At 39.8% G+C, this 24657-nt stretch overlaps 1 protein-coding gene across 1 annotated transcript in view; it reads left to right on the plus strand.

Annotated features, from left to right (window-relative positions):
- LOC122803144 overlaps positions 1 to 24657 on the plus strand; it is a 429252-nt gene that overhangs the window by 187682 nt on the left and 216913 nt on the right. Inside the window, exon 5 of the mRNA XM_044072765.1 lies at positions 18241 to 18315. Within this exon, the coding sequence (XP_043928700.1) occupies positions 18241 to 18315 (75 nt within the window). The remainder of the gene's footprint in view (positions 1 to 18240; positions 18316 to 24657) is intronic.

The following is a 24657-nucleotide window of genomic DNA, read 5'->3' on the forward strand; positions in this document are numbered from 1 at the left end:
CCACGTAGAAATACCAAAGCTGTACTCCCTCAAGCACCGACTACAGTCTCAGCATCCTCTCTCCCTCAGGATGGCAGAGACCCACAGCCTCAGGACCCCCATTTGGGTGGCCCACGATCTTCCAAAACCTCCCCAGAGGACCCCGCTGAGGAGCCCCCTCGGAAGAGATCATGTAAGAGGAAGCATGTAGACTCCCCCTGATGAGTCTCTCACATCTGACACTGACCTCGATGAGTCGGAGGGGTCCCCTAAGTCGTCCTTTGAAGATGTCTCCTTTGCAGATATTTTGAAGATCCTCAGGCAGAGAGGCAGCTGGCCCACCGTTACCCCATCTGATGAAGAGTCAGTGTACCTGAAGGCTTTCGGGTTTCAACTCTCAGCTTCATAGACGTCTCCTCCATTTGATGAAGGACTGGATCTTGTGAGTCAGAAAGCATGACAGACTCCTGATGCCGTGGAACCAGTCCCCAGGAGGCCGAATAAATTTCTTTCTGCCCATAAAGACAAAGAATTTTTATCCAAGGGTTTACCTGTTGATGCCATGGTGGTGGTGGCGGCCACTAAGAAGGAGCTAGCAGAGACTTCTTCATCTATCCATCCGCCCAATAAGGAATCCCAAACGATGGATAGGTATGGGAAGCATATCTTCTCTTCAGTGGCTTTTACACTCTGATTGCTGAACTATCTATCACATTTCACGAGACTTCAGAGAGATCTCCTAAAGGAGTTAGGAGATACTCTTCAGGGTACCTCTACTGAAGCAGTCCCATCTACAGTGTCTACTCAATTGGCTACTCTCACATCCATTGTTAACTCCTCCATGCGGCTGATCTCATATGCAGCCGATGGTGTGAGTAGGGTGGCGGGTACAGGAGTCTCCTTAAGGAGACATTCCTGGATGCGTCTGTGCAACTTTGCTGAGCCTTTCAAGTCTACATTCACTAATGCACCCATGGACGGATCCTCTCTTTTTGGACCCAAAGTGAAAGATACCCTCACCAGGTGTGAACAGGAAGGAAAGACTCTCTCTGCCATGGGAGTCCATTTTACCGTTCCTTCTAGACCTTACCCTAAAGGTCAGAGGGGAGGTAAGATGTGGTTGAAGAAATCACAGAGACCTTTCCAGGATACACAGGGTGATTCCTCCTTCAAAAGCAGGGGAGGAGGAACTAATGGTAGACGTTGCCCTAGAGGCAGGGGAGGCCCACAAAATCAGGGAGGTCACGATTCCTTTCATGACCGTCACTATCAGCGGTCCTGATGTGGAATCCGACTGTGTGTCTCTGGAGCCGGTTGGGGGTCGCTTGCCTTTGTACCCAGAAGCCTGGCTAGATCTCAGTCGGGACAAGTGGGTACAAGACATTATCACCAGAGGTTACTCTATACCCTTTTCCCTTCTATCACACCCTCCCAAAAGGATCCCGGATGTACCACCCAATCACAGGGATCAAGCAGCTATAGAGATAAATAAGCTGCTATTAAAAAGAGTCATCCAAAAGGTCCCAGTAGACCAGACAGGATTCGGAACATACTCTAGGTTCTTTTTGGTTCCAAAAAGAACAGGAGACTGGAGACCCATCTTAGACCTCAGCAGGTTAAACGAGTATGTAAAGAAGTCCATGTTCCGAATGGTCACATTACAATTCATACTCTTTTTGTTAGGGAAAGACAGCTGGATGTGCTCAACAGATCTCCAGGATGCCTACTACCACATAATGATGAACGAAGCATTAAGGAGTTACCTACACATCTGGCTGGGAGCCAATCATTACCAGTTTCGGGAGCTGCCCTTTGGTCTCACCACAGCCACCCTAGGTATTCATCAAATGCATGGCAGTAGTGACAGCTCATTTGAAGTGTCAGGGAATCCAAGTCTTTCCATATCTGGACGATTGGCTCCTGACCACCACCACCAGGCATCATCTAATTCAATACAGAGAATCCACAATCAAACTCTGTTCTCAGTTGGGAATCTCTGTAAACTGGGAAAAATCCTCAACTTTGCCCACTCAATCTGTAACCTTTACAGGAGCAAACATAGAAACGGTGTCTATGATAGCCAAACTACCTACAGACAGAATACAGAATCTTGCACAGCAAATTTACAGGATACTTCCCCTTCGAAGAGTCAAAGCGAAGGTGGTGTTGCAGCTTCTTGGAACAATGGCATCGACCATAACCTTGGTACCATTAGCAAGACTACATATGAGGATACTCCAATGGCTCCTGTCATCCCAGTGGTCCTTTCAGCAGTTGCCTCTGCAGCACCAGATACTGATCACAGATTCATGCAAAAAGGATCTCCGCTGGTGGATTCAGCCAGGTCATCTTACCACAGGGACTCCCTTTGTACTGCACCAACCTGTTGCCACTGTGACCACAAATGCCTTCCAGATGGGGGGGGGGCATTATCTAGGCAGGACTGTCCAAGGCACATGGCAAGAACAAGAGGCCCATCTGCATATCAATGTCCTAAAGATGAGAGCGGGGTTTCTAGCATTGCAAGCACTTCATGACTTTCTCCCTCTAGGGATGATAGCTATCCAGACAGACAACATATCAGTGGTTTGGTATCTAAACAAACAAGGGGGAACCAGATCATACCCTTTATGTTGAGAGGCCCTACGAGTTTGGAACTGGGCGATTTCTTCCCAACGCTTTCTCATTGCAACACACATCCTGGGGACATCCAACGTGATAGTGGACAAGCTAAGCAGGGCAATATTGTTACCTCACGAATGGTCTTTGAACCAGAAAGCAGCCCGTCTGATCTTCCACAAGTGGGGACAACCCTGCTGCGATCTCTTTGCCAGCCCCATCAACACCAAATGCAGCACCTATTTCTCCTTCATTCCCCCTCTGGGAAAGTCTCCAAGAGATGCACTTGTCCACGATTGGCCTCTGGGACTCCTTTATGCTCTTCCTCCTCCATTTTTTCCACTCATTCCCAAGGTCATAAAGAAAGCAGTGTTGTTGGGAAACAAGATGATCCTAATCACTCCTTACTGGCCTCATCAGATTTGGTTTCCTTTTCTCGAGCCTCACCTGTTAGACTATCCATGGACTCTGGACCCAGTGCCAGACCTCTTGACACACGTCAGGTTCTCTTCACCCCAGCCTCCACACCCTCAAACTGACAGCATAGTTGCTTCAGTTCCATCACTAGTCAGGCTTCATGATCTGTCACCAGCTGTAACCCGTATTACCTCTTCTCACAAGCCTTCCACTAGAAAATTGTATCACAGTAAATGGAAGAGATTTTCTATATGGGCACGTAACAGAGAAGTTGATCCATTTACAGCTCCGATTGCTATTGTTTTAGAGTTCCTTTCAGAACTCTTTCACCAGGGTTCAGCAGCTGTTACACTCCGAGTTCAGCTAGCAGCAATATCCAATTTTCGTGTGGGGATTAATGATTCCAATCTTATGTCTCACAAATTGTGCAAATCCTTTGGTAAGGGTTCCATGATGTTAAGACCTCCTGTTCAAGACCCCATTCCTCCCTGGGATCTGAATCTAGTCCTTTCTAGACTTACTTTGCCACCCTTTGAACCAGCCCATAGTTATCAGTTAAAATTCCTGTCTTGGGAGACTCTTTTTCTGGTAGCAATAACCTCAGCCAGACGAGTTTCTGAACTACAAGCTGTATCAGTTAAACCTCCATATTTAATTTTTCACAAGGATAGGGTTTCTCTCCAGACCAATCCTTCTTTTATCCCTAAAGTCTGTTCTCATTTTCACTTAAACCAAACAATCGAATTGCCAGTGTTCTTCCCTAATCACACCAATAAAGCAGAGTATAGATGTCATCAGCTGGATGTGCATAGGCAACTATATCAACAGAACCAAAGGATTTAGAAAATCAGAACAGTTATTCGTTTCTTTTGCTGAGATGAGAATGGGCTTGCCAGTTTCCAAGGTCACACTATCGAACTGGATCTCTAACTGTATTTCTTTCATTTACACTTCTCAAGGAAAAGAGTTACCCATTAAAGTCAAAGCACATTCTACCAGGTCCTTTTCTACTTCTATTGCCTTCCAGGCCAGGATGCCTATTGATAATATATGTGCAGCAGCAACATGGGCTACCCCTCATACCTTCATTTCCCATTATAAATTGGATTTAACTTCCAGAGGTAGGGCCTCGTTTGGTTCCACGGTACTCAGGATTATTTTCCAGTGAGCCACCCATACATGATGCTAGGGACGCTGTCCCACATGTAATAATGGAGGCGAGATAGGACGACATAACATAAAGAAGTTATGTACTCACCATAACGTTCCATGTATGTAGTCCATATTGCCAAACGTTATTACAAACCCACCCACCAGCCCCCTTCCTGGAGGATCTGGAAACAGTTTTTCCTTTTCTACAGTGGTTTATACCTTAAAGAGCACCTTTATTGGTTTATTCTTCTGGACCTTGTCCTTTTTTCTGTCCTATCCTGATAGACTAGTAGCAAACAAGATCTGGGGAATGTGCTCATGCACCATGGGATACTTCCTAGCCATGAGCCAATCAGAAGTTTTCAGGCTTTCAAAAAGCGGCTGACGTAATAATGTTCTGCGAGATGGACTACATACATGGAACGTTATGGTGAGTACATAACTTCTTTTTTTATTATCCACTATTTAATATATATTCATGTTTCCGAGCAGACGTTTCTAGATGTCTTTCACTGTAGACTTTGCCTGGTAAGTCCAAGCTGTAAGTCATACCAAAACATCCTGCTAAACTTAGAAAAAGGGAACTCCAGACCTTGATGAAGTCAACCAAAGCCATATATGAGGTAAAAATTGTCACCCAGGAAAAGGACCACCACAAAGCCTTAGTAAGTATGTTATAAACCTTAGAAACAATGCTCAGCACAGTGCAACGCAAATAGTAAAACATATCACATACTCACACCCAAAGCAGATACACAATTTACTACTGGATAAATGTTGCCAATTTAGTCGTCATTAAATTTAGCTTTAACCTCACTCCTCTCCCCTCCTGTATTCCTAGATCTCATGTCTGGATCTGCATCCCTCATATATCTCCCATGAACAAGTCCTCAAAGCACTTTCCAAGACCAAGGTCACTGCTGTTATGGTGCCAGATAACATACTGGGTTGCTTACTGGTCAGTCTGAAACAGGGCCTAATTCCCTAATGTCAGCCTCCAAACAGACTTTATGCCAGATGAATGGAGAACAGCAACTGTCATCTCCTTGCACAAAGGTGGGCATCAGTGGATCTGGGAAATTACAGACCAGTAAGTCTGACCAGCATATTTGTTAAGCTTTAGAAAGGATCGTTATAGAATCAATAAATGAGGACATAGATAACCTACAAACTCTTGACCCAAACCAGTTTGGATTTATCGAGTACAGATGCTGCCTACTTAACCTGATTGACTTCTTTGAGAAGGATACTGAAACAATTGATTATGGCAGATCAGTACACACTGCATATCTAGACCATGCAAGGCATTCAACATCATCCTATACTCACATATAGATAAATTATCCCAGTTAAATGTTAATTCCTATGTACCTCATTGGATATCAAAATGGCTCACAACTAAAACTCATAAAGTTAGGGCGGGCAGCTCTACTTCCTCCAAAAGGCCTGTCACTAGCTGTGAACCCAGGGTTCAGTCCTTGGACCACTTCTGTTTGGCATTTACTTCTTGGAGGGCAAATCTATTGTTAAGGGTTTATAGCTGATCAAGTTTGCAGATGATTGTAAACTTGTTAGCATCATGAATTCCCCAGAGGATACCAAGATCCTCAAAGATGGCTTTTCCCAAACCAGTGGCTGGTGTTAACACATGGACTAAAACTAAATGCCAAGAAATTTATAATAGCAACGTTCAGCAAGCAAAAAAGTCCTTTTGTAACCGTCATATTGACAACACACTCGTGAAAATTGATCCTGTAGTTAAAGGTCTGGAAACCTATGTAGACAACAAAAAGTCATTTGATCACCATGTGACCACTATTGTAAGAAAGTGATTTTTTCATTGCACTGTTATTATGGGACTGGTATCTAGGTCCAGGGATGTTTTCATTCCAGTGTATTCCTTACTCAACAGGACGATCATTGAGTATAATGTCCCCTTCAGTATTTACCTGTCCAGATGTTTGATATGACTTCAACACCCACAGTGATTTCTTACTAAGAGAATCAAGACACACACACCTGCTGAAGAATGCTATATTGAGGCACATGGTCAAACCTGAACTGTCATACAGTGTATGTTTGGGCTGCTAAAGTTGCAGTTCTGGTGACTAGATACATCTGGTGGAGCCCTGCAGTACAGACATACAGAAATATTCACAGTATGTGCCATGCTACACAACTTCATCCTGAGAAAACAGCTTCAGCAAGATCAACAAGGGGAAGGTACACCCATCCCACCACCAACTCCAAGGTCACCACTGTCACACACACAGATGAGGAGTCAGAGGGGGAACCACCAGCTGCTGTGGGTGTAGGTAGATGTAGACATGCTCAATATACCCTTGCATTGGCTAAGAGACAACATATAGCACACTTACTCACCAAGTAAGGGCCTAAAACCTTCCTCCTATGCACATACATATAGTAACATTGATGCCTGGCAACTCTCATGACCTTTACCTCCCCATGTTTTGGCTGTGTACTGCTTGCATCAGTTAGAGTCAGCCCTGAACTGTAACTGTTGCAACTGCTGGATTTACAACGTACGTTTTGAACCCAGAGTGTATTGTGTAAAAATATGGCATATCCTTGCATGTTGTTACTTGGTAGTATAAGCAAGTAAAAGGTGGGAGATTTGTACAGAAATGAGCTTTAACATGTGACAGCAAAGATCTGTTTCACTTACATGTGTCCATTATTAAGTAGTGAGCACCTGGCATCAAAGATTCGCACAGTCATACCTCTCAGGAGTAGTGATGGTCATTGCATGACCTCAGTTAAGCACCATACGTTTGTACTGAAAAATCATTAAAGACAGAAGTTAGAAAATACTGATACACATTAAAGTTTCAGACTTCACAACCTCACAAGATTATTAACAGTAAAGATGGAAAAAATTTAATGCTATCAACTGTTTAACTTTCTAAGACCAGTATAAGTGAAAAGTACAATTACCAGTTCAACATCACAAATGCAAATATACTAAACACTAAGTCAGCTATGCACCGTGAGCATCAGACACAAAGCTTATGTATCCCTGAATCCAAAACATACAAAACAGGGATCTAGCACAGTTATCACTTGCACAGGATATTGTGTGTGTGTGTGTGTGGGGGGGGGGGGGCAGGAAGCCTAGGCTGACACAAAAAGTCGGTGAGCGTGTGTTAGTAAGAAAGAGAAGCAGGCAGACACTTGGATAAAGTAAGATGGCTAGTGAGACAAACTGAGTTTTAAGCTGCACTGCTGAAGCATGTTACTGTTGTGCGTGTCTCTGTATGAGTCCTCCAGGTGAAATTAGTGTGTGAGTGTTTGCATGAACATAGCAAAGCTCTGTGCTAGCTCTACATCTTGGTATGCTAGACAGGTGTGAGCCTTGCATGGTAGAGGCGGCATTTCATCGTTGTCATCCCTGACCATGAGAACTGTCTCTCCCAGGAGTTACACTGGCATTTCCACAAACATGGTCAGATGCCCTGCTGCTACCTGAAAGTGACTGATGTCTAGTGAATGAGCTCTCCTCATGATGATGCCCAGGACCACGACTCCATGGCCTGCCACATCTGGGTGTGGACAGCTCTCCCACTGATGGAACAGTGAAAGTACTGCCACTATGGCAGCATGATTGGGCATGGCCATATTGGCTAACAGCAGATGATGTTGCTGACATATGCCCACGAGGATGCCGTCCCCCTCCCAGCAGACGTTTCTTCACAGACACCGCTCATTCCAATGTATCATTCATCTGCTCCATTGAATTGGCAACACGGTGGAGGCAGTCATGTATGTCAGCATGTGCCACATCTACAGCCCTAAGCATTTCTCTGGAGCACCTATGGGAACATGCTTGTGCCACCATGATGGCCCTAAACATATGTTGAGTGGCATGGGAAGAGACACCTGGATCAAGTGTAGGATGAACAGCAGGCCTCCTCTGAGCATCCCTAACAACCCTCCTGCATGGCACCTTACCCACACTTTGGATACAGTCAGAGTCAACAGGCAGTGAAGCCACAGAAACCACATTTCCATCATCAATTGTCTCATCCTCCACCTGCTCTATAAATGAGGGCTCACTAAAATGGATAAGCATAGGCCTACTGGCTGTGTCAGATGGAATTTCTGGGGATAGCTGTATGTCAACCTCAGTGCCAGATTCAACTTCTGCAGCCCCCGATAGTGCCTGTGTTTGGCCACCATCATCATCAGAGTCTGCTGATACTCTGACATCAGGTGGTAGAAGTCCCACACTTCCACTGTCAGGATCACCTGTGATAATAAGCAACATACACAGGAACAGTTAATAAATACACTACTATACTCCAATAAATGCTAACAAAATAACACTGTTGGTGCCACTATTAAGCAGTACTGCAATACACGCAACAGTCCTGACAACAACGTAACACACTAAAATATTACTTTGAATTGCTCAGCAGTACTGACATAAAAATGTTTGGCTTACCATGTGCAGATGCTAGCATTCTCCGTATGCCAGAGGGTCCTGGAAAAAGTTAAGCAAAAGGTAAGGACAACAGCATCACAATTAACAGTAACACAAGGGGTAATACTTTTTTCCCCTTTATATATCCATTAACTGTACTTTCAACAAGAACTTGGATGACAAGTCAAACCTAAGGCCATGTAATCAATCAGAATATGTGTTGTTAACTGTAGCAATCTTCAATCTCCCCATCAAAAATGTCTTGTGAAACAGAATTAACATATTGATTTAAATTGTTGTACTGTACAATAGTATTTAACAATGGAGATACAAAAGCCTACCTGGAAGCTCCTCCTGAGATATGATTGTTGTCTCTGAAACAGTAGTACAAATGTCAAGGACATTCTTCCTGCACTGTCCTGGGAGCTGTATGGATCCCTGACAGTGGGCAGGAACTCTTCATTTGCTGTTAGTGGTGGCGGTCTCGCAGGCCCCCCCCCCCGGTACCCATCTGATCATGGGCCACTGCAGCTGCTCTCCTCCGTGCAGATGGGATCATGTCAATAGCCCTATGGTGCATTTGATTGTATGTCCTACCGTGGCCACCTACTGCATTAACATCTTCAACTATCTGCTGCCAAATTTGCTTTCTGCTCGCCATATCTCCACGTCCCCTCTCAAGCAGGAAGGCCTAAAAGCATCCACAATAACCTGGTTCTCAGGGTCAGTGAAGGGTGGTTTTCATGGATTGAGAAAGCTAATACACATAACTGCAAAATAACTGCCCTCAGATAAAACAGAAAAGTAAGTATTTCAGTATTACCCACTGGATAAACATAAAACAGTCTAGATATTTGAAATGAACAACAGGGTGGATGCAAAAAAAAAAAAAAAAAACATTAGCAACACATCCTTGTTTGTGCCATAACAGAAATGCAGTCTTGCTCTCCCACTCCTAAAAGAACAGGCAACTGACACAGTTTGCTAACAAACCATCTTTGAAATGCTAAAAGTGCTATCAAATGAACTGTCCCTGAAACATATCTACAGATAAAACACAGGACATTCCTTGTTAAGTTATTGCCACTCATGTATACCTGTGAAATGTCCTGACAAAGATGCCCATGCCATCAGTACACTTCTAAGTAATGCATATAGATAGAAGTATAGTAGCCTTTGTTAATCAAAATATATAAATATTAAAACGATTTTTCTTAATTACATTTCAGGATATGCAGTATATAGCTGACAAAATGCAAGTGTACCGTCTCAAGTTGAGTAATCCTCTGTGCAGATATATCCCAAAGTAAAAGGCTCTTTTCTGTGTTCTCCACATAAACAAATCTCCTCACCTTCAGTTTCCCTAGCTACACAGTTGTGTTTTGTGGTGTAGATTCAGGACTGTCAACACTGTGAATATGCAAATGAGGTGTGAACTCATTAAAATTGCTGAATCCCAAATACTTGGCTCATTAGCTGATATAAACACAATGCAGGCACTCCCTCAGTGTTTGTTTTTAATGGATTACACCTGTGAATGATTACTAGTAGGGAGAAGGAAAACACAACAGCAATGCAGACTGGCTTACATCCAGTGGTTGTGTCAGGTTAGTCTTACAAAGTGTTAGATGTAATTCTGTCAAGGTTCGAAATGTAAGTATGCACTGCATAATTCACAGGTTATGTTCATTACCATCTAACCTCCCCTTCATTTATTGGGAACTGCATATTATATTACTGCCATTTAATATCCTAATAGATTTGAAGGACAATGATATAGAATGGCTTACAGACTGCATATCTCAGATTATTGGTCAGATAAGAGAAAAATGGGCAACAAACAGAGAGGTAAGACAGAGCTGCACATTTGCAAGCAATACTCTTAACTGATTGTGTGATCACTCGGTGAACTACATCCAAAATTAATAAATGTACAAATAACTGTTTCATATTACTGTAGATAATGTTGCAGTTGGTTATATGCTGAATGACTTCAGTTCCTTACTGCAAAGTGCAGAGACAGTTGTGTGGCAAAGAGGGATAAGATACCCTTACTGTATTCTGTAGGCTAATTGGAGTGAGAGTTCAAATCCAGACCTATGTAGAAATATTTCATGTGTGCTAACATTTTGTAGTGTGTATGTCATACATTGATTTTCCTCATTTCGACTACTTTTCCCTGTCTTTTTTTTTTGGGGGGGGGGGCAATGTTTGCACTATGAGCGGCTTAGCTCAAACACGAGAAACTGAGAAAATGAATTTCAGGTTTAGCTGTGCTTACCTCATTTGCGTGAAGTATGTCAGTGTGCAAACTGGACTAGTGCCCCACCCAGGAAGCAGACAGAACACCTGCAGACAGGACTCAGGCAGCCAATAACTGAAACTGGATACATTCAATTAATTCTGTTGGGTACCACACAAAAACTCTAAGCCGTGTTGTGTGGCAGTTAACACAGAGACCTTAGGAATGATTATGAAGTTAGGAAATGTCCTGTAACTAGTCCTGTGGCAGCAGGTATAAGTGTAGAGCTGGAGTACAGATGGTCATGGGTTCTAGTACAGGGTGTACACCCTATTTTTACTGTTGCGACAGTGCAGTTTATCACAATGAATTGAAAAATATACAACTGTAATTTCAACATTCCTGTAGCAACAGGTGTAAGTGCAGGACTGCTTACATATGGTCCTGGATTCTAATACAGGATATTCCATACGCTTTTAATGTTGGTCCACTTTCCATTATATTCACTCTCATTTATAAGACTTTAGATAGTTCATAGGTTCATAGTAATAAACTATGAACCTATGAACCTATGTATCGGGTCATTACATTTATGCATTTTTTGTAGTTCAAAAGGAATTGAGAATCACCTCCTCCCACACTTCTGCAGAGGTGTTAAAACTGTCACTGCACTGAAAGACCCTTGCAGAATCAATTCCTCTTAGACTACAAAAGAAAACACTGAACAAAGGACAGCAATTTAGTTATTTTTCTGGCTGTAGCTGGTTAACTTCTAAGTATACTGTAAAAAAAGGTCTGAGCCAAACATAAATGAGGGTGATTAGAGACAGGAAAGAAGCAGTCCTTTTACAGAAGGTAAAAAAAATAACAGTGACCCTCCCAAATCCCATTATATGTCAATGGCATGGGAATTCAAAGTTACTTCCTTATGTCTGGCATGAGTCATACAAAGTGTTATGGGAAAGAGAAAGGGTTTACTGAGAACAAGATCACATTGATACACCAAGCCCCATTGGTAACCATGTTGTGGAAAACAAGCTAAAATTACAAATAAAGCACAGTAATTTTGAGGTTTTAAAATAGGTCAGGAAACAAAGACAGAGTGAAAAAAAAACATTTTTTTTAGTTCTAGGGTGGAGTTTTCCTTTAAAAAAGGAACTATGGGAAAAGGAGTTGATATTCTTAACTGTTGACATGGTCAATCTTTTTACAAGTATTCTGAAGGACCAAGGTCTTGAACACTTCTGTAATAGTATACGTAGGTACTCCTTTTCTAATGATAGAACAAATTTACTAGTACAACTAATGTCTATTGTTTTGGACCACATTTACATTTTTTTGAGGGAGAGTTATACAAACAAAACAAATGGGTGGCTATGGGTGCTTCCTGCTCCCCTGTTTATGCTAGCTTAGTTTAATTGGATGGGGAAACTAGTAGCATATTTAATTCAGAATTATTTTCCAACGTTAAATTATACATCAGGTTTTTGGATGACAGAAAGCTTACCATCTTTTATTCATTGTCTCAATTGTTCATCTAGTTTTTTAAAGTTTACTTATAATTATGGGAGTAACCAAATAAATTATCTTGATACCCTGACAGCTCATACCAATACTGGGTTTAAGTCCACTGTTTTTAGAAAGCATACTTTTAGTAATTCTAATTAAGATTTTACAAGCAGTCATCCCCTCAGCCAAAAGAAATGTTTAGTAAATGGTCAATGTTTTTGTATAGCAAGGATGACATCACACTTTGAGGATATTCCTCATGAGTTAGATGTTGTAACAGATATGTTTACAGCTAGAGAATATCCCCAGCATTTGGTGAATGACATTAGAAACTATATACAGTCCCAATGAGTATCAGTTATCAACCCCTGTTAGGGATTGACAGCCCAGATGTGGGACTCAATATGAAATTGCTATGGTGGTTCAAAATTGCCCCCAAGTGACAGACATTAGGAACATCATCACAAGGAACTGGAACATCTTAAAAGTTCATCCATCTATTTTACACTTACTGGAGCCTGAACCAAGATTTGCCTATAAAACAAGTCGTAGATTAAAGGAATGGTTGGAAAGTACAGCATCATGGATCCCTCAAAAGTGGGACAGTTAGATGCGGTGCTTGTGCTCAATGCCCTTAAATCTTAGGGGCTAAAATAATTGAGCTAGAAAATGATATTCATTCCACTGCTGAATTTTATAATGGTAATTGTCAGACTAAACGCATAGTTTATCTTACTAAGTGCATAAGCTATCATTTTATGTAGGCAAAATGGCGCATACATATGTATGAGCACAATTATGAAATAACTAAAAGGAATGAAAACAACACACTTTATAAGCATTCTAAAACTTGTACAAATTATAAGAAATTCCCGTTTAGAATACTAGAACTGATAAAACACAATCCTAGACGTGATGATGTAAAGGGCATTTTAGAGGTGAAGGAGGTAAAATGGCAACTCAAGACTTTTTGCCTTCCATAAACCTGGGCTTAATAAACAGATTTCTGTACAGCCTTTACTACACATGGGGGCTATAAGTGAATGATTTTTTAAATATTTATTATATATATTTATTATATCATTTTTTATATAATTCTCACATATTTTATTACTTATTCATTTCCGGAATAAGATTTAACAAATCAATATTATAAGTTTTACTTATTATGCTTCTGTTGCACAACAGTTGTTTAACATGCCTTTGGATGCTGAACAGGAAAAGTGTAATCATACCTTGTACCCAACCATGCTGGTCTTTTAATGTTTAATTACATTACCATTTAATATGTTAATAGATGATTAACATTTTAACTTGGGTTGTTATAAAAGGGGAATTTTTACTGAACATTTAATTCCAAAAATGTCATGGGTTTTATAGAACGAAACGCTCAATAAATGGTTCTAATTATTATTTTGTGTTTTGGGTCTGCACTCCATTTCAGGTTGTGCAAGTGTTGTAATATTTTGTACATTGTCGCCCTAGTAACGCTTTAGTGGTTTGATATTCAATAAACACACTTCCCATGACTGTTTATTATAAGTGGCAGTCCATGTACCCTTACATATTTACACAACTTGTACAGACTGCCTGGAATGGGATTCCACAATACTCTGCACTGTGTACAATGTCCTGTACTATGCTTGGAACATATACATTAATATTTGATAAACTGGTGATCATTATGGCATTCCGCGCAATCCCGCTAACCCAGTTTGCTCTGATGTAACTAAGTTTGCTATCTGTGTTTGTTGTTTTACACAGTTTCCTGGCCACCAACACTGTTGCCAGCCATGAAACTTTGCTTATTTACGTTTGAATACAGTGAGCAGCATGAATATGCATTAAGCACTGTTGTTCACCACACAAACATGTAAACTCTGTGTAGGCTTCACGCTAAGTCTACACTGAATTTATTGAATCCCAGGGAAGGTCTAAAATAATTATTTGATATGTTTCAGCTCTTTCAATTAAACACCCAGTCTTCTGTGAAATGTATTTTCTGTTCAGTGTAATATAATCATTGTACCATGGGGAATAATATGTAAATACTGACAGGGTTCCTGCTAGTAATTTCACATCTTTCTTTCCAAATAGTCTCATATATTTTTTCAGAAATCTACCCCCTCTTTGTCCTATTTTCTCATTTAGGATCCCCAGTGCATCTTCACTGTTCCATGTCAGTTTCCAATCCTCACTGAAAAATGATATTCCCTGCTGGAAGCTAATTACCTCTTCCATAATTTTCATAATCTCCTTAATGGTAGTTTTAGGTGGAGTATAAAACATGGCAATGTAATCTTCCTTCCCTGCCATTAACACCATTTTACCACGTATCTACCATTTTTGTCCATCTTCTCCTCTTCTGTCATTGTTGGAGCCCCTCTGACACCCAATATTATTACCTCCTCTTTTCATTTGTCCCAGATACTTTGATGAATAACTGTCATGAAATCCTTTCTTTGCTCAATTTAAATACTCATTCCCATGTGTGTTTCCTGTAGCATTGCTATTTGTATTCTACACTTCTTAATGCAATTCAGTGCGGTTTGTTTTTTTCTCTGTAACGACAATGTCATTCATATTCCATGATGTGATAGATTAGGCAGTTACTGTGATAAGATGATTTTATATTAACATATTCTGTATGACAGTTTTTTTTATATATACGTTTCTCTCTTGCAACTTACTTCCGTACATTAATGTTTAGCAGGCTGATCTTTAATGCAATTGCAGCTTCTTTTCTCTATTTGGACCCATGCCATATATTCCCATACTTTTCATTTCAGTAAAAACACTCAAAAAAAGCAACTAGGTACATTTACATTTTAATCTTCTCAACCTCTTTTAACTCACACCAAACACACACTGCTATAACTTTCCAGAAATGAAAGTTAGCCATCCATATATAGGCAAATGCCCCAAATAGACAGCTGCATCAACAGATTTATACATTCTAAAATTAGGTTTAATCATGGTGAAAATGTATATTAGAGTCCACACCCCATCCATTCTTTTCCCATCTCAGCTTCACTGCAAGATGTGAAAAACAATTTGCATACTCTCAGTTAACTGATTTCTAGCCTTAGGAAAAAGTGCCCTGGTTACCATTTTATGAATACATTTTATATTGCTGTGATTTATTCTGAAGTAGTTGATGGTACTAGGAGTGCATCCACTTGTATTCCACTTCAATGTATCAGGCTCCATTTATTCTCACCAAATTGCTAGTTACTGCTCCTTTCAGTATTAGTTTTACTGTTTCCCGATACAGATGTCTGACATCCCAAGGTTTGGTCATTTCCTGATTAATTGCATGTGCCTGCAGACAGTTTCCAACTGCAAATGTCTGTTGTTAGGTTAAAAAACAGCATGTAAGATTTTGAAAGACTGTTTTTAAATGACTTTAGTATTCATGTCCACCTGTATGCATAATACCAGGGGAGCAACCAAAATTGAATACACACATGATCAGTTTACTTCAACCTTTTCCCATACCAGTCCAAGATCACAGCATTATAATGCCTATAGCTAGCCTTTATCTTGTTACAGCATAAACCCCGGATATATTACAATAAAAAAGTGCATTCCTTATTTAACATCACTGGTATTAATAACAGTCCCTGATAAAATTTCCCACTTCACATTTAAAATGCACCTGCTTACAGTAGTACTTTAAAGTGTAACATACACTTGACTTCAAGAAATGTAGAACTTTTTTTTAACTTACAGTAACATCTTCATTTTCTTTGCTATCCTACTAAACATTAATGACAAAGTGGGAATTATATTTAAGAGGCCTGCAACCAGTTTAACACAATCTACAAACTTCCTGTTTTTTTTTCCACAGTTCTTGCAGAAGCGCAATTCTCATATCCAAACAGCACCGTACAGGAATGAGACTTTACAGTTTATCTGTTTATTTCCCACTTTCACATTCTTGTTGTCTCTCTTCTTCCTCATCTTGACCACCCAACACCAGTCCCTGGTTCAAGTGTAAGGTACTCTTGTTTTTTCTTGGCAGTTTCTGTGCTTTTTTGAGTTTGCTCAATAATTTTATTTTGGAACACTTGGAAAGGTTTTACTTGCAAGTTCTGTTGATGATGTCTGCCATTGTCAGAGGAACTTGAAAGATAATCCCCATCAACATGCCTCAGTTTTTGTTAGGTTAACTTTTTTTTATTTCCTTCTTCACCTGTTCTATATTCAAAAATGTCAGCTCCTTCGGAAAAAAAATATATTCCAAAAAGCACTGGATATAGCAACTTTAATTTCTCATCTGCATCACAGCATCCTCTGATTGTAGGTATAAACTTATTCCTTTTCTCCCTAGAGTAAAGTGAATAACCATTTTTTATAAACACTTTGGTTTCCCCAGCTGATAATATTGTGCATGTATTTTTCCAGTGTCTCACTTATTTTACATACCTTTGAATGTATTGGATCTATTTCTTCTCTAAATTAGTGGAAACCGTATCATGTACTTAGGCTGAAACCTGAACAGGTTTTTGCTGAATAGCTTCAAGACTCAAAGTTTTTTTTTCTTTTCCTTTGCTAGTTATTTTTATATTATTTTCTCAAGATTTCTTGTTTGCTGACATCCAGGCACTGTAGTGACTAAACAGTAACCAAATTCTATCCAGACAAATTACTTTTGCTGGCAGTTTTCTCAAGCTTCTGTTTTCACACTGAGAACTCCAATCAACCAGTTGACTAATCCGTTTGCAGCCTTGTCAGAAGTCCTTTATTGACATCTTTGTTTTATATTTTAAATTTGACCTTACATCATTTTGAACTTGCTAAATCATACCTCTCAACTGTCCAGATTTTTGCCTCGTATTTTTGGTGTGTTCCTCATAAAATTTGTGGTTTTCTGGCAAATCACTGGGATGATCTGAGGATTGAAGTTACCAAATAATGACATACATTTGAGTTTCAGACTTCAAATCCTTCAGAAAATGTATGTTAACACAAACCCTGTTACTCTACCAACTTTCTGAGTTTACAAGAGCAATATTTAAAGTCTGTCTCTATTTTTTGTCGTTTGCCCCCCCCCCCCCCCATTTTGTCAGGCTTTGTCCAGATTTCTTGCACTAAGAGACTGAGAGGCATGGCTAAATTCAGTGAACTAAAATGCCTTTCTTATAAAAAAAAATATATGAAACTTTTTATTTGGTTTTCTGTAGTACAACAGTATAGTTAAATACTTACTCTTTTCTTGCCCAAACTCTGAGGAAGATTTTGAAAGCAGATATTATATAACAAAAATATCAAAGAGTGGCACTGATTTAAGAAAGTTAGTGACAGCTAACGTAACTCACTGACGTCATGTAAAAAAAGTTGGAAAAAAGGTGGAGCATGATGATTATTTATCAAAATCAGAATATGAACAGGATTAGCCACATCACATTCTTTGCTGTTTTTTTTTCTTATTGCTCTAAGCTGACCTTAGCAGCTGAACTCAATGATTCTGGTTGTTGATTCTAATTTATGCCCTTAATTTTTGCACAAAGCCCAGATGACCTGCAATGTCCATTCAGTATTTCTAATATACTTAATGAGTAGTTAAGTTTATCAGTTTCATTTTAGACAATTCAGAGTTTTGAAGACAAAAGCACCATCTTGTTGAGAATAACTCCCATATCATCATTTATTATTATGTGCAGTTCTAACACAGCTGATATTTATAATCTACTATTAAGCATCACACCTTTACCCCTGTTCTAATCTTGACTGCTTTGTGAAGTCCATGAGCTGACTTAAAACTGTGAAAGTATGTTGGTGTTCGCCATCTTTTGGTTGTGTCAGTATAATTCTGTTTACATTTGCAATTCCTTTATTTGCACACTTAATACATTTTATTGCATGTTTTTGTTTACAGACAAGAAAGAATTGGATGAGTCTGTTATTGCAAAACAATCCCAGGTGACAGTAGATACTGTGTCACAAGAGTCAGGTAATTTATGTTTATACTGTCTGAGTGCTTGGTTATACCTCATTGTATTAATCTAAAGCATATGTTTTCACATTTCAGCTTCATTGTGTACAGTTCCTAAATGTCCATTCTTTTCTTCAGAATGTAATAACCTTTGCAGCAGTACACATCTCTTTAAAGGTTTTTGAACAGTTGAAGCTGCAACCAGAATGTGTGTACAAGATTTTCTGTTGTTGAGTTAAGAAATGTTGTACTGAATTGGGATAAACTTTCATCAGTTATTTTGCATTCCACTGTCCTTCAGCACAGATTTTATGTCTGAGGAATCCAACCTGTAGGTCAGAGTAATAGCTAAATATTTAAAGTACCTAACTTCAAGTGATACCCGGTGGCTAGAATAAGTATTTGTATAGCATGGTGGTTTAACAGACGTAGTTCTACTATCCTGTATGTTCTTTTTAATTTCATTAAGATATGTGGCACTTTCCTCCTAGTTTTCATTGTTTTTAATAACTTATCCAATATTATCTTCTCCATTATTTTTCTAAAACATGAAAGTAGACTTAAGAGTCTGTCTGACTCTGAGTTTGTCCTATTCCCCTTTAACATAAAGTCAGGTTTTTTAAGTGCATCTCTCCAGTCTTGAGGAATCTCCCCATATTTATGCGACCGAGTAAATAATAGATATAGTAGTACTTTAAGTTTCCTCCCTGTGCTTTGCTTGGATCCAGTTTGCATAGTTCTTTTTCAATAAAATCTAATTTGATTTCAGTATGTAAGATTACCTGGATGTCACTAAGACAACTTAACACTCTCTTTTTGGAGCCAAACTGTTTTGCATAAGATTTTGCAAATATATTTATAATCTGTTGTGTCTGAATATAAGTTTTAGAATCTATACACGGCATATCAATCTGTATATCTTTACTCCTTCCACTTCATATGTGTCTGTAAAATGCTTTCCTGTTATGCTCAGTGTCTTTATACTGTATACATTTTCTTCAAATTTCTTTTGATCTTGACTTCTTTGCTTAATTTGCTTGTACACCTTGTTTATTTAGTTCAAAAAGTTGTAGTTCAAACTCTTTTCTATTTCTTCATTTTTTTGTTTCTTACCTTAAATACCTTGATCTTATGGAAATGTATCCTCTTGACACTGTGTGCCTAGATCCTGATGTTAAACATTTTTGGAATATTTGCATTCAAATAATTTCTCTTTCAAAACATACACATTCCTTCTCAGTTTTTCCACTGAATACATCACTCCAATTAGTGATACATATTGACTTTTGCATTCATTTAATCTGTTATTAATCAGAAAGTTATTTCTGTTGTTAATTGTCTGTGCATTTGTTTAGATGTCAATTTGGCAGAATTGTCTAGCAACAAATTATCCTTAATAAGCTCATGATCACTGCACATCAACAGTTGTAAAATGTGACTTGAAATAAGAGTCATTTATTTAAGAACACAAACATGTCTAGTATGTTCCATTCCTTGGTAGTTTTTTTTTTACAGTCTGAAGCAGTTGTTCCTGAACATATATTGTGAACAAATCCTTACTAATGTTGTTGAGTCAGTATTATTCTAGTCTGTTTCTGCTAATTGTAAGGCGGCACGACTATTATTCTTCCTCCAGTGTTTCATGCAAGAAATGTATGAATTCCTCTAGGTCATCAGCACTTGACTTTGGTGTTGTATACACTTCAATAACTTTTATATGTTCCATTGCTGTCTTTATTGTCACAGTTACATAATCTGTATTATTGATGTTATCATTGATCATGTAATAACCAAAGGTCTCATAACTACCTTTAATCCCTATCATAACACTTCCACCTCATTTTTTCTGTTAGAATGTCTGTTATAGTTAAAACATTTATACTAACAAAACTGGTTTCCAGTCATTGTTCTTTAACCGTATTTCACAAACAGTGACAACATCAATAGTGTGGCAATGTAACAAATTTTCCAATTAAAAAAACTTTATTATTAATGCTCCTAGCATAAACAGTCATCAGAGATTCATCAAATGTTGCTTTCTGTGAATTGTTAAAATTTTAAACTGCAAAAATCCTACTTAGTGTTTGTCAAATATTGAAAAATATCCACCACAAAATTCTCTTTGTGATCTTGACAAGTGCACACCATTCCTGTCTGAGCACATATGAGCTCAAAATTAGGCTCAGATGATCTACACATTTCCATTTTTTAAAACAGGGCATTTTTGTCCTTTAGGTGTTTACCCTAAATATCTTTTAATTCACACTAACATGACTTTTCTTTCTGTATGTGATTTGTGAAAATATGTCCTAACACCTTTACAAGCTATATTATCTAAGAGGGTTGTAAGTTCCTACTAACAGTCAGCGAGTCCTTCCAGATGAGATCATTTGTACTGACATGAATAAAAATAGATCTGTACTTCCTTACATTAAGACATTCTAATATATGCCTCACATCCTCTATTTTTGCTCCTGGCAAGCATAACAGTAGTCAGTGTTCATTAGCTTTTCTACAATTGCAAGTGTCATTTTCTCTAATAATTGAATCTCTAATTACTAGAATATCTTTTCTGATCAGGTCTGGAGAATCTTCAACTTCTAATTCATTAGTATCTGCTCTACCAATTGTTTCATGCTGTATGTCATTAATGTGTAGAGGATACGAAGGTTAAAAGTAACTGTAAGTAAAACAATTTTCTCTTATTATTATTTGTTTTTTTTGTTATGGATACGGGGAAAGGGATTTTAGTCAACCAAGTTTAGAAGGCATGATCTGCCTTTGACAAAGCCAAACTGGGATGGATCCAAAGTCTGCAAATTCCTATGTCTTTATTTATGAGGTCCATTATGATCCTCTCCATGGCTTTGCAGATAAGGCTTGTCAAGCTAATGGGCGGTAATTTCCAGGGTCGGTGGAGGCACGCCTTTGTGAAGTGGGACCACAGTTGCAGTCGCCACTCCTGGGTGCGTATCCAGAGGTAAGACTATGATTAAACAGCTGTCCTAGCTGTGGGTTTAATTCCTCGTTGAGTTCATTGGAGCACAGCCGGGGACACCATCAGGTCCCATGGATGCTGTGTTTTTGCTTTGGAGAGAGCAGTTCTCACTTGGGCGTTGGAGATGTTTGGGGGCTGCAATCGCTTGGTATAGATATCTCTCCTTTTGGGGGAGGGGAGAAGTTTGCACTGAACCTGTCAGCCAGTATGTTGGCAATGTCCGTAGGATCAGTAATCTTCACATCATTTTGAACTAGTTCTGAGCATATCTGGGAGTTTCCTCCCAGGTTTCTTTATAGCTAAAGAAGGCCTTATGATTGTCTTTTGAGTCTTTAGCTATTTTTCTCTCAAAATTTGCTTTGGATGATTTTATGAGAGCTCTTAGTTTTTACTTATAGTGATCAAGGGTGTCTTACCTTTTAAGGATTTTGCTCTATCTTGTAGTAGCTTCCTCCTTTTGTTGTAGAGTTTGTTTATGGCTGGGTCCACCAGACTGGATGCTTGCCTTTGGTACAAAGAGTCTTTGTTTTGCTTGGGATTGCCTTATCCATGCAGTCCTGCAGGTGCTGGTAGAAGGCATTTGTAAGTGATTCAGCGGCTTGAGTACTGTTTTCTGCCGGCTCGGGGGCCTTAAAGGAGACCACACTAGTCTTTAGAAGTGTGAAGTCGGCTTTCGAGAAGTTCTTTACTGTGGTCTTTTTTATTTCAGGTGGGGGTGGGATGAGGACCTCCAGCAAGATTACTTTGTGATCTGATCTCACCAGTGAGGGGTATACTTCCAGTGTTGAACATTGTGCTCCCATGTTCGTGATGATGAGATCAAGTATGTTTTCTCCTCTTGTGGGGATGGTGACTAGTTGTTCCATGGCATTTGAGTTTATGAATTCCAGGAACTTTTGGGCTAGGGTGTTCGGGCTTGAGTAGTGTTCCCAGTCTATATTAGGGTAGTGAAGTCACCTAGTATGATGGTGTTTGGTGATACATTTATCCTCTAGTGTTTTCAGGAAGGCCATGTGAGGTTCCTGAGTTTGTGAGGGTGGCCTGTAACATGCTACAATTTGTAGAGCAGTCTTGCCTATGGTTAATTGCACCTGGATGGTCTCCGATGCATCGTCGCGTTGCCACCAGTCTTGAGGTGTGGGTGTCTTTGATGAATATGGATACCCCACCTCCTTTCTTGGTATTGTCCGGATTTTGGGGCGGAGCATGATAAGAGGTAAAACCTGATAGTGCTGGGGTGCTCTCAGGAGCCTTGAACCAGGTTTCTGTCACTGCACAGACATCGATGTTCTCCATACTGAGAAGGGCCTCGAGTCGTGCATTTTGAGATTTAGACTTCTGGCATTGAGCAGCATTACCCTTAGTTTTTTTCCTTTTGTGTTCTAGGGTGGTAGGTTTAGAATTTGAGCCTTGCCTAAAAAAGGCACTATGGGGGTGGCAAGAGCCTTTGCCAACATCCGGAATCCCAGGGGTGACAGGTGCAAGCCGTCCCTTGCGAAGCAGCGTGGCTTGTCCAGCATGTCATCCCAGGCAGACAGACATTGGATCCCCTTTGAATGACACCAGAGTTTAAGCCAATTGTTAAAGCTGATCATCTTATCTCTGTATTGTGGCATCATTCTTGGTGAAGGTAGGATACTGCTCAAGGTCAGGGTCATACCTGTCTGGGCTACATGATCAGAGAGCTCCTCAATGTCTCTTTTCATGTAGTCCAAGGAGGTACGTCTCAGGTCGTTTACACCAGCGTGGACAATGACTGAGTCGTATTTGTACCTGCTGTTGAGAGACCTGAGTGCTTGCGTTATGTGGCGGATTCTAGCGCCCGACAGGCAGCTTACTGTGACCTTCTCCTTACTCAGTCTGGTGGCCGGGGCGTCAGTGTGTCTGACTATGGAGTCACCAATGACTAGTGTGTCTGGCATTGTGTTTGGCCTTAAGGGCTGTGACTGTTTGACACTCTGACTATGAGGTCTATGTGTTGCAGGTGTTGTGTTCTGAGGTGGTGGTTGTTTGGGTGTCTGCTTTGGTGGCCTCTGCTGTTTTGGTAGATTTTTGATCAGAGCCGAGTATGTCTTTGTGTGTTTATGTGTATGATTTGAGGTTGTGATGGTACTATGTGAGACTGGGTCTATAGTGTGTGTGGTAACCTTCTCCTCCTGACTGGTCTTGCCAGTCCTATGTTGAGAGAGCTCAGCCTCCAGTTTGGCCGTATAGTTGCATCTCTCATGTATTTGTGTTTTGTGGGAGGAGGAGAGGGTTGTCTGTGTACATGAGGCAATTGTAACATTGCCTCAATATTACTAGGTTCACCAGCTGAGCAGGAGAGGACACTAGCAACTGATCCCTCGACATGCTAGAAGGACTAGACAAAAAAACTTTAAAAGAGATTCGGGGGGACGTGGGTGACCGAGAAATGGGGGTTTGCCTTTTTGGGGTGCTATCTATAAGAGTGCCGTATCAAGGTAATAAGTACTATAGGAGCAAGTGCTAGGTTTAACAGATAGAGAAAAGTCTACTTGGAGTCAAGTAGAGATGATCTTTTTAGGTATTAGAGAAAGTGCTAGTAACAGGGATGCTTAAAGGTAAGATTGAAAGAATGCACTCTGCAGTGTGCACTAGAGAAGTTAGATATGAAAGTAGGTAACTTGAGTTTTACCTGTTTAAAAGTTAAGGTTTAGTGGAGAGTTACTATTTTAAAACAGTAAGATGGACTGAAAGGGTGGTTACTTTTGTATTTTGGTGCTATGAAATACTGTAGGATGGCCAATAAATTTAAATAATTGAAGGGGTGGGATTTCAAAAGTGATGGTTTTGTGATTACTCACATAAGCCAGTGAAAGTAGAGAGAAATTAGATATATGGTCAGATTAACATAAGAGGCGGGCAACTAGAAAGACAGTGGTATTTCTGCCTGACTCAGAACAGAGAGAGCTGTGGTCTCTTTTGAAGTTTTAATATGCTGTTAGAACAGAATGCAAGCAAAACACAAGATAAAGAAAACAAACTACAGTATTCAAAATATAGAAAGGCAATACAGAAATACAAAAAATAACAGCAAACTAACCTTTCCTTCACAGCAAAGTGTAGCAGAGTCTGGATGAGCCTTTCTGGTGTGTACAGTTCCTAAATGTCCATTCTTTTCTTCAGAATGTAGTAACCTTTGCCAGCAGTACACATCTCTTTAAAGGTTTTTGAACAGTTGAAGCTGCAACCAGAATGTGTGTACACGATTTTCTGTTGTTGAGTTAAGAAATGTTGTACTGAATTGGGATAAACTTTCATCAGTTATTTTGCATTCCACTGTCCTTCAGCATAGACTTTATGTCTGAGGAATCCAACCTGTAGGTCAGAGTAAAAGCTAA

Source organism: Protopterus annectens, chromosome 5.part1, assembly GCF_019279795.1.
Source record: "Protopterus annectens isolate FY-2018-M chromosome 5.part1, PAN1.0, whole genome shotgun sequence".
Taxonomy (NCBI): Eukaryota; Metazoa; Chordata; order Ceratodontiformes; family Protopteridae; genus Protopterus; species Protopterus annectens.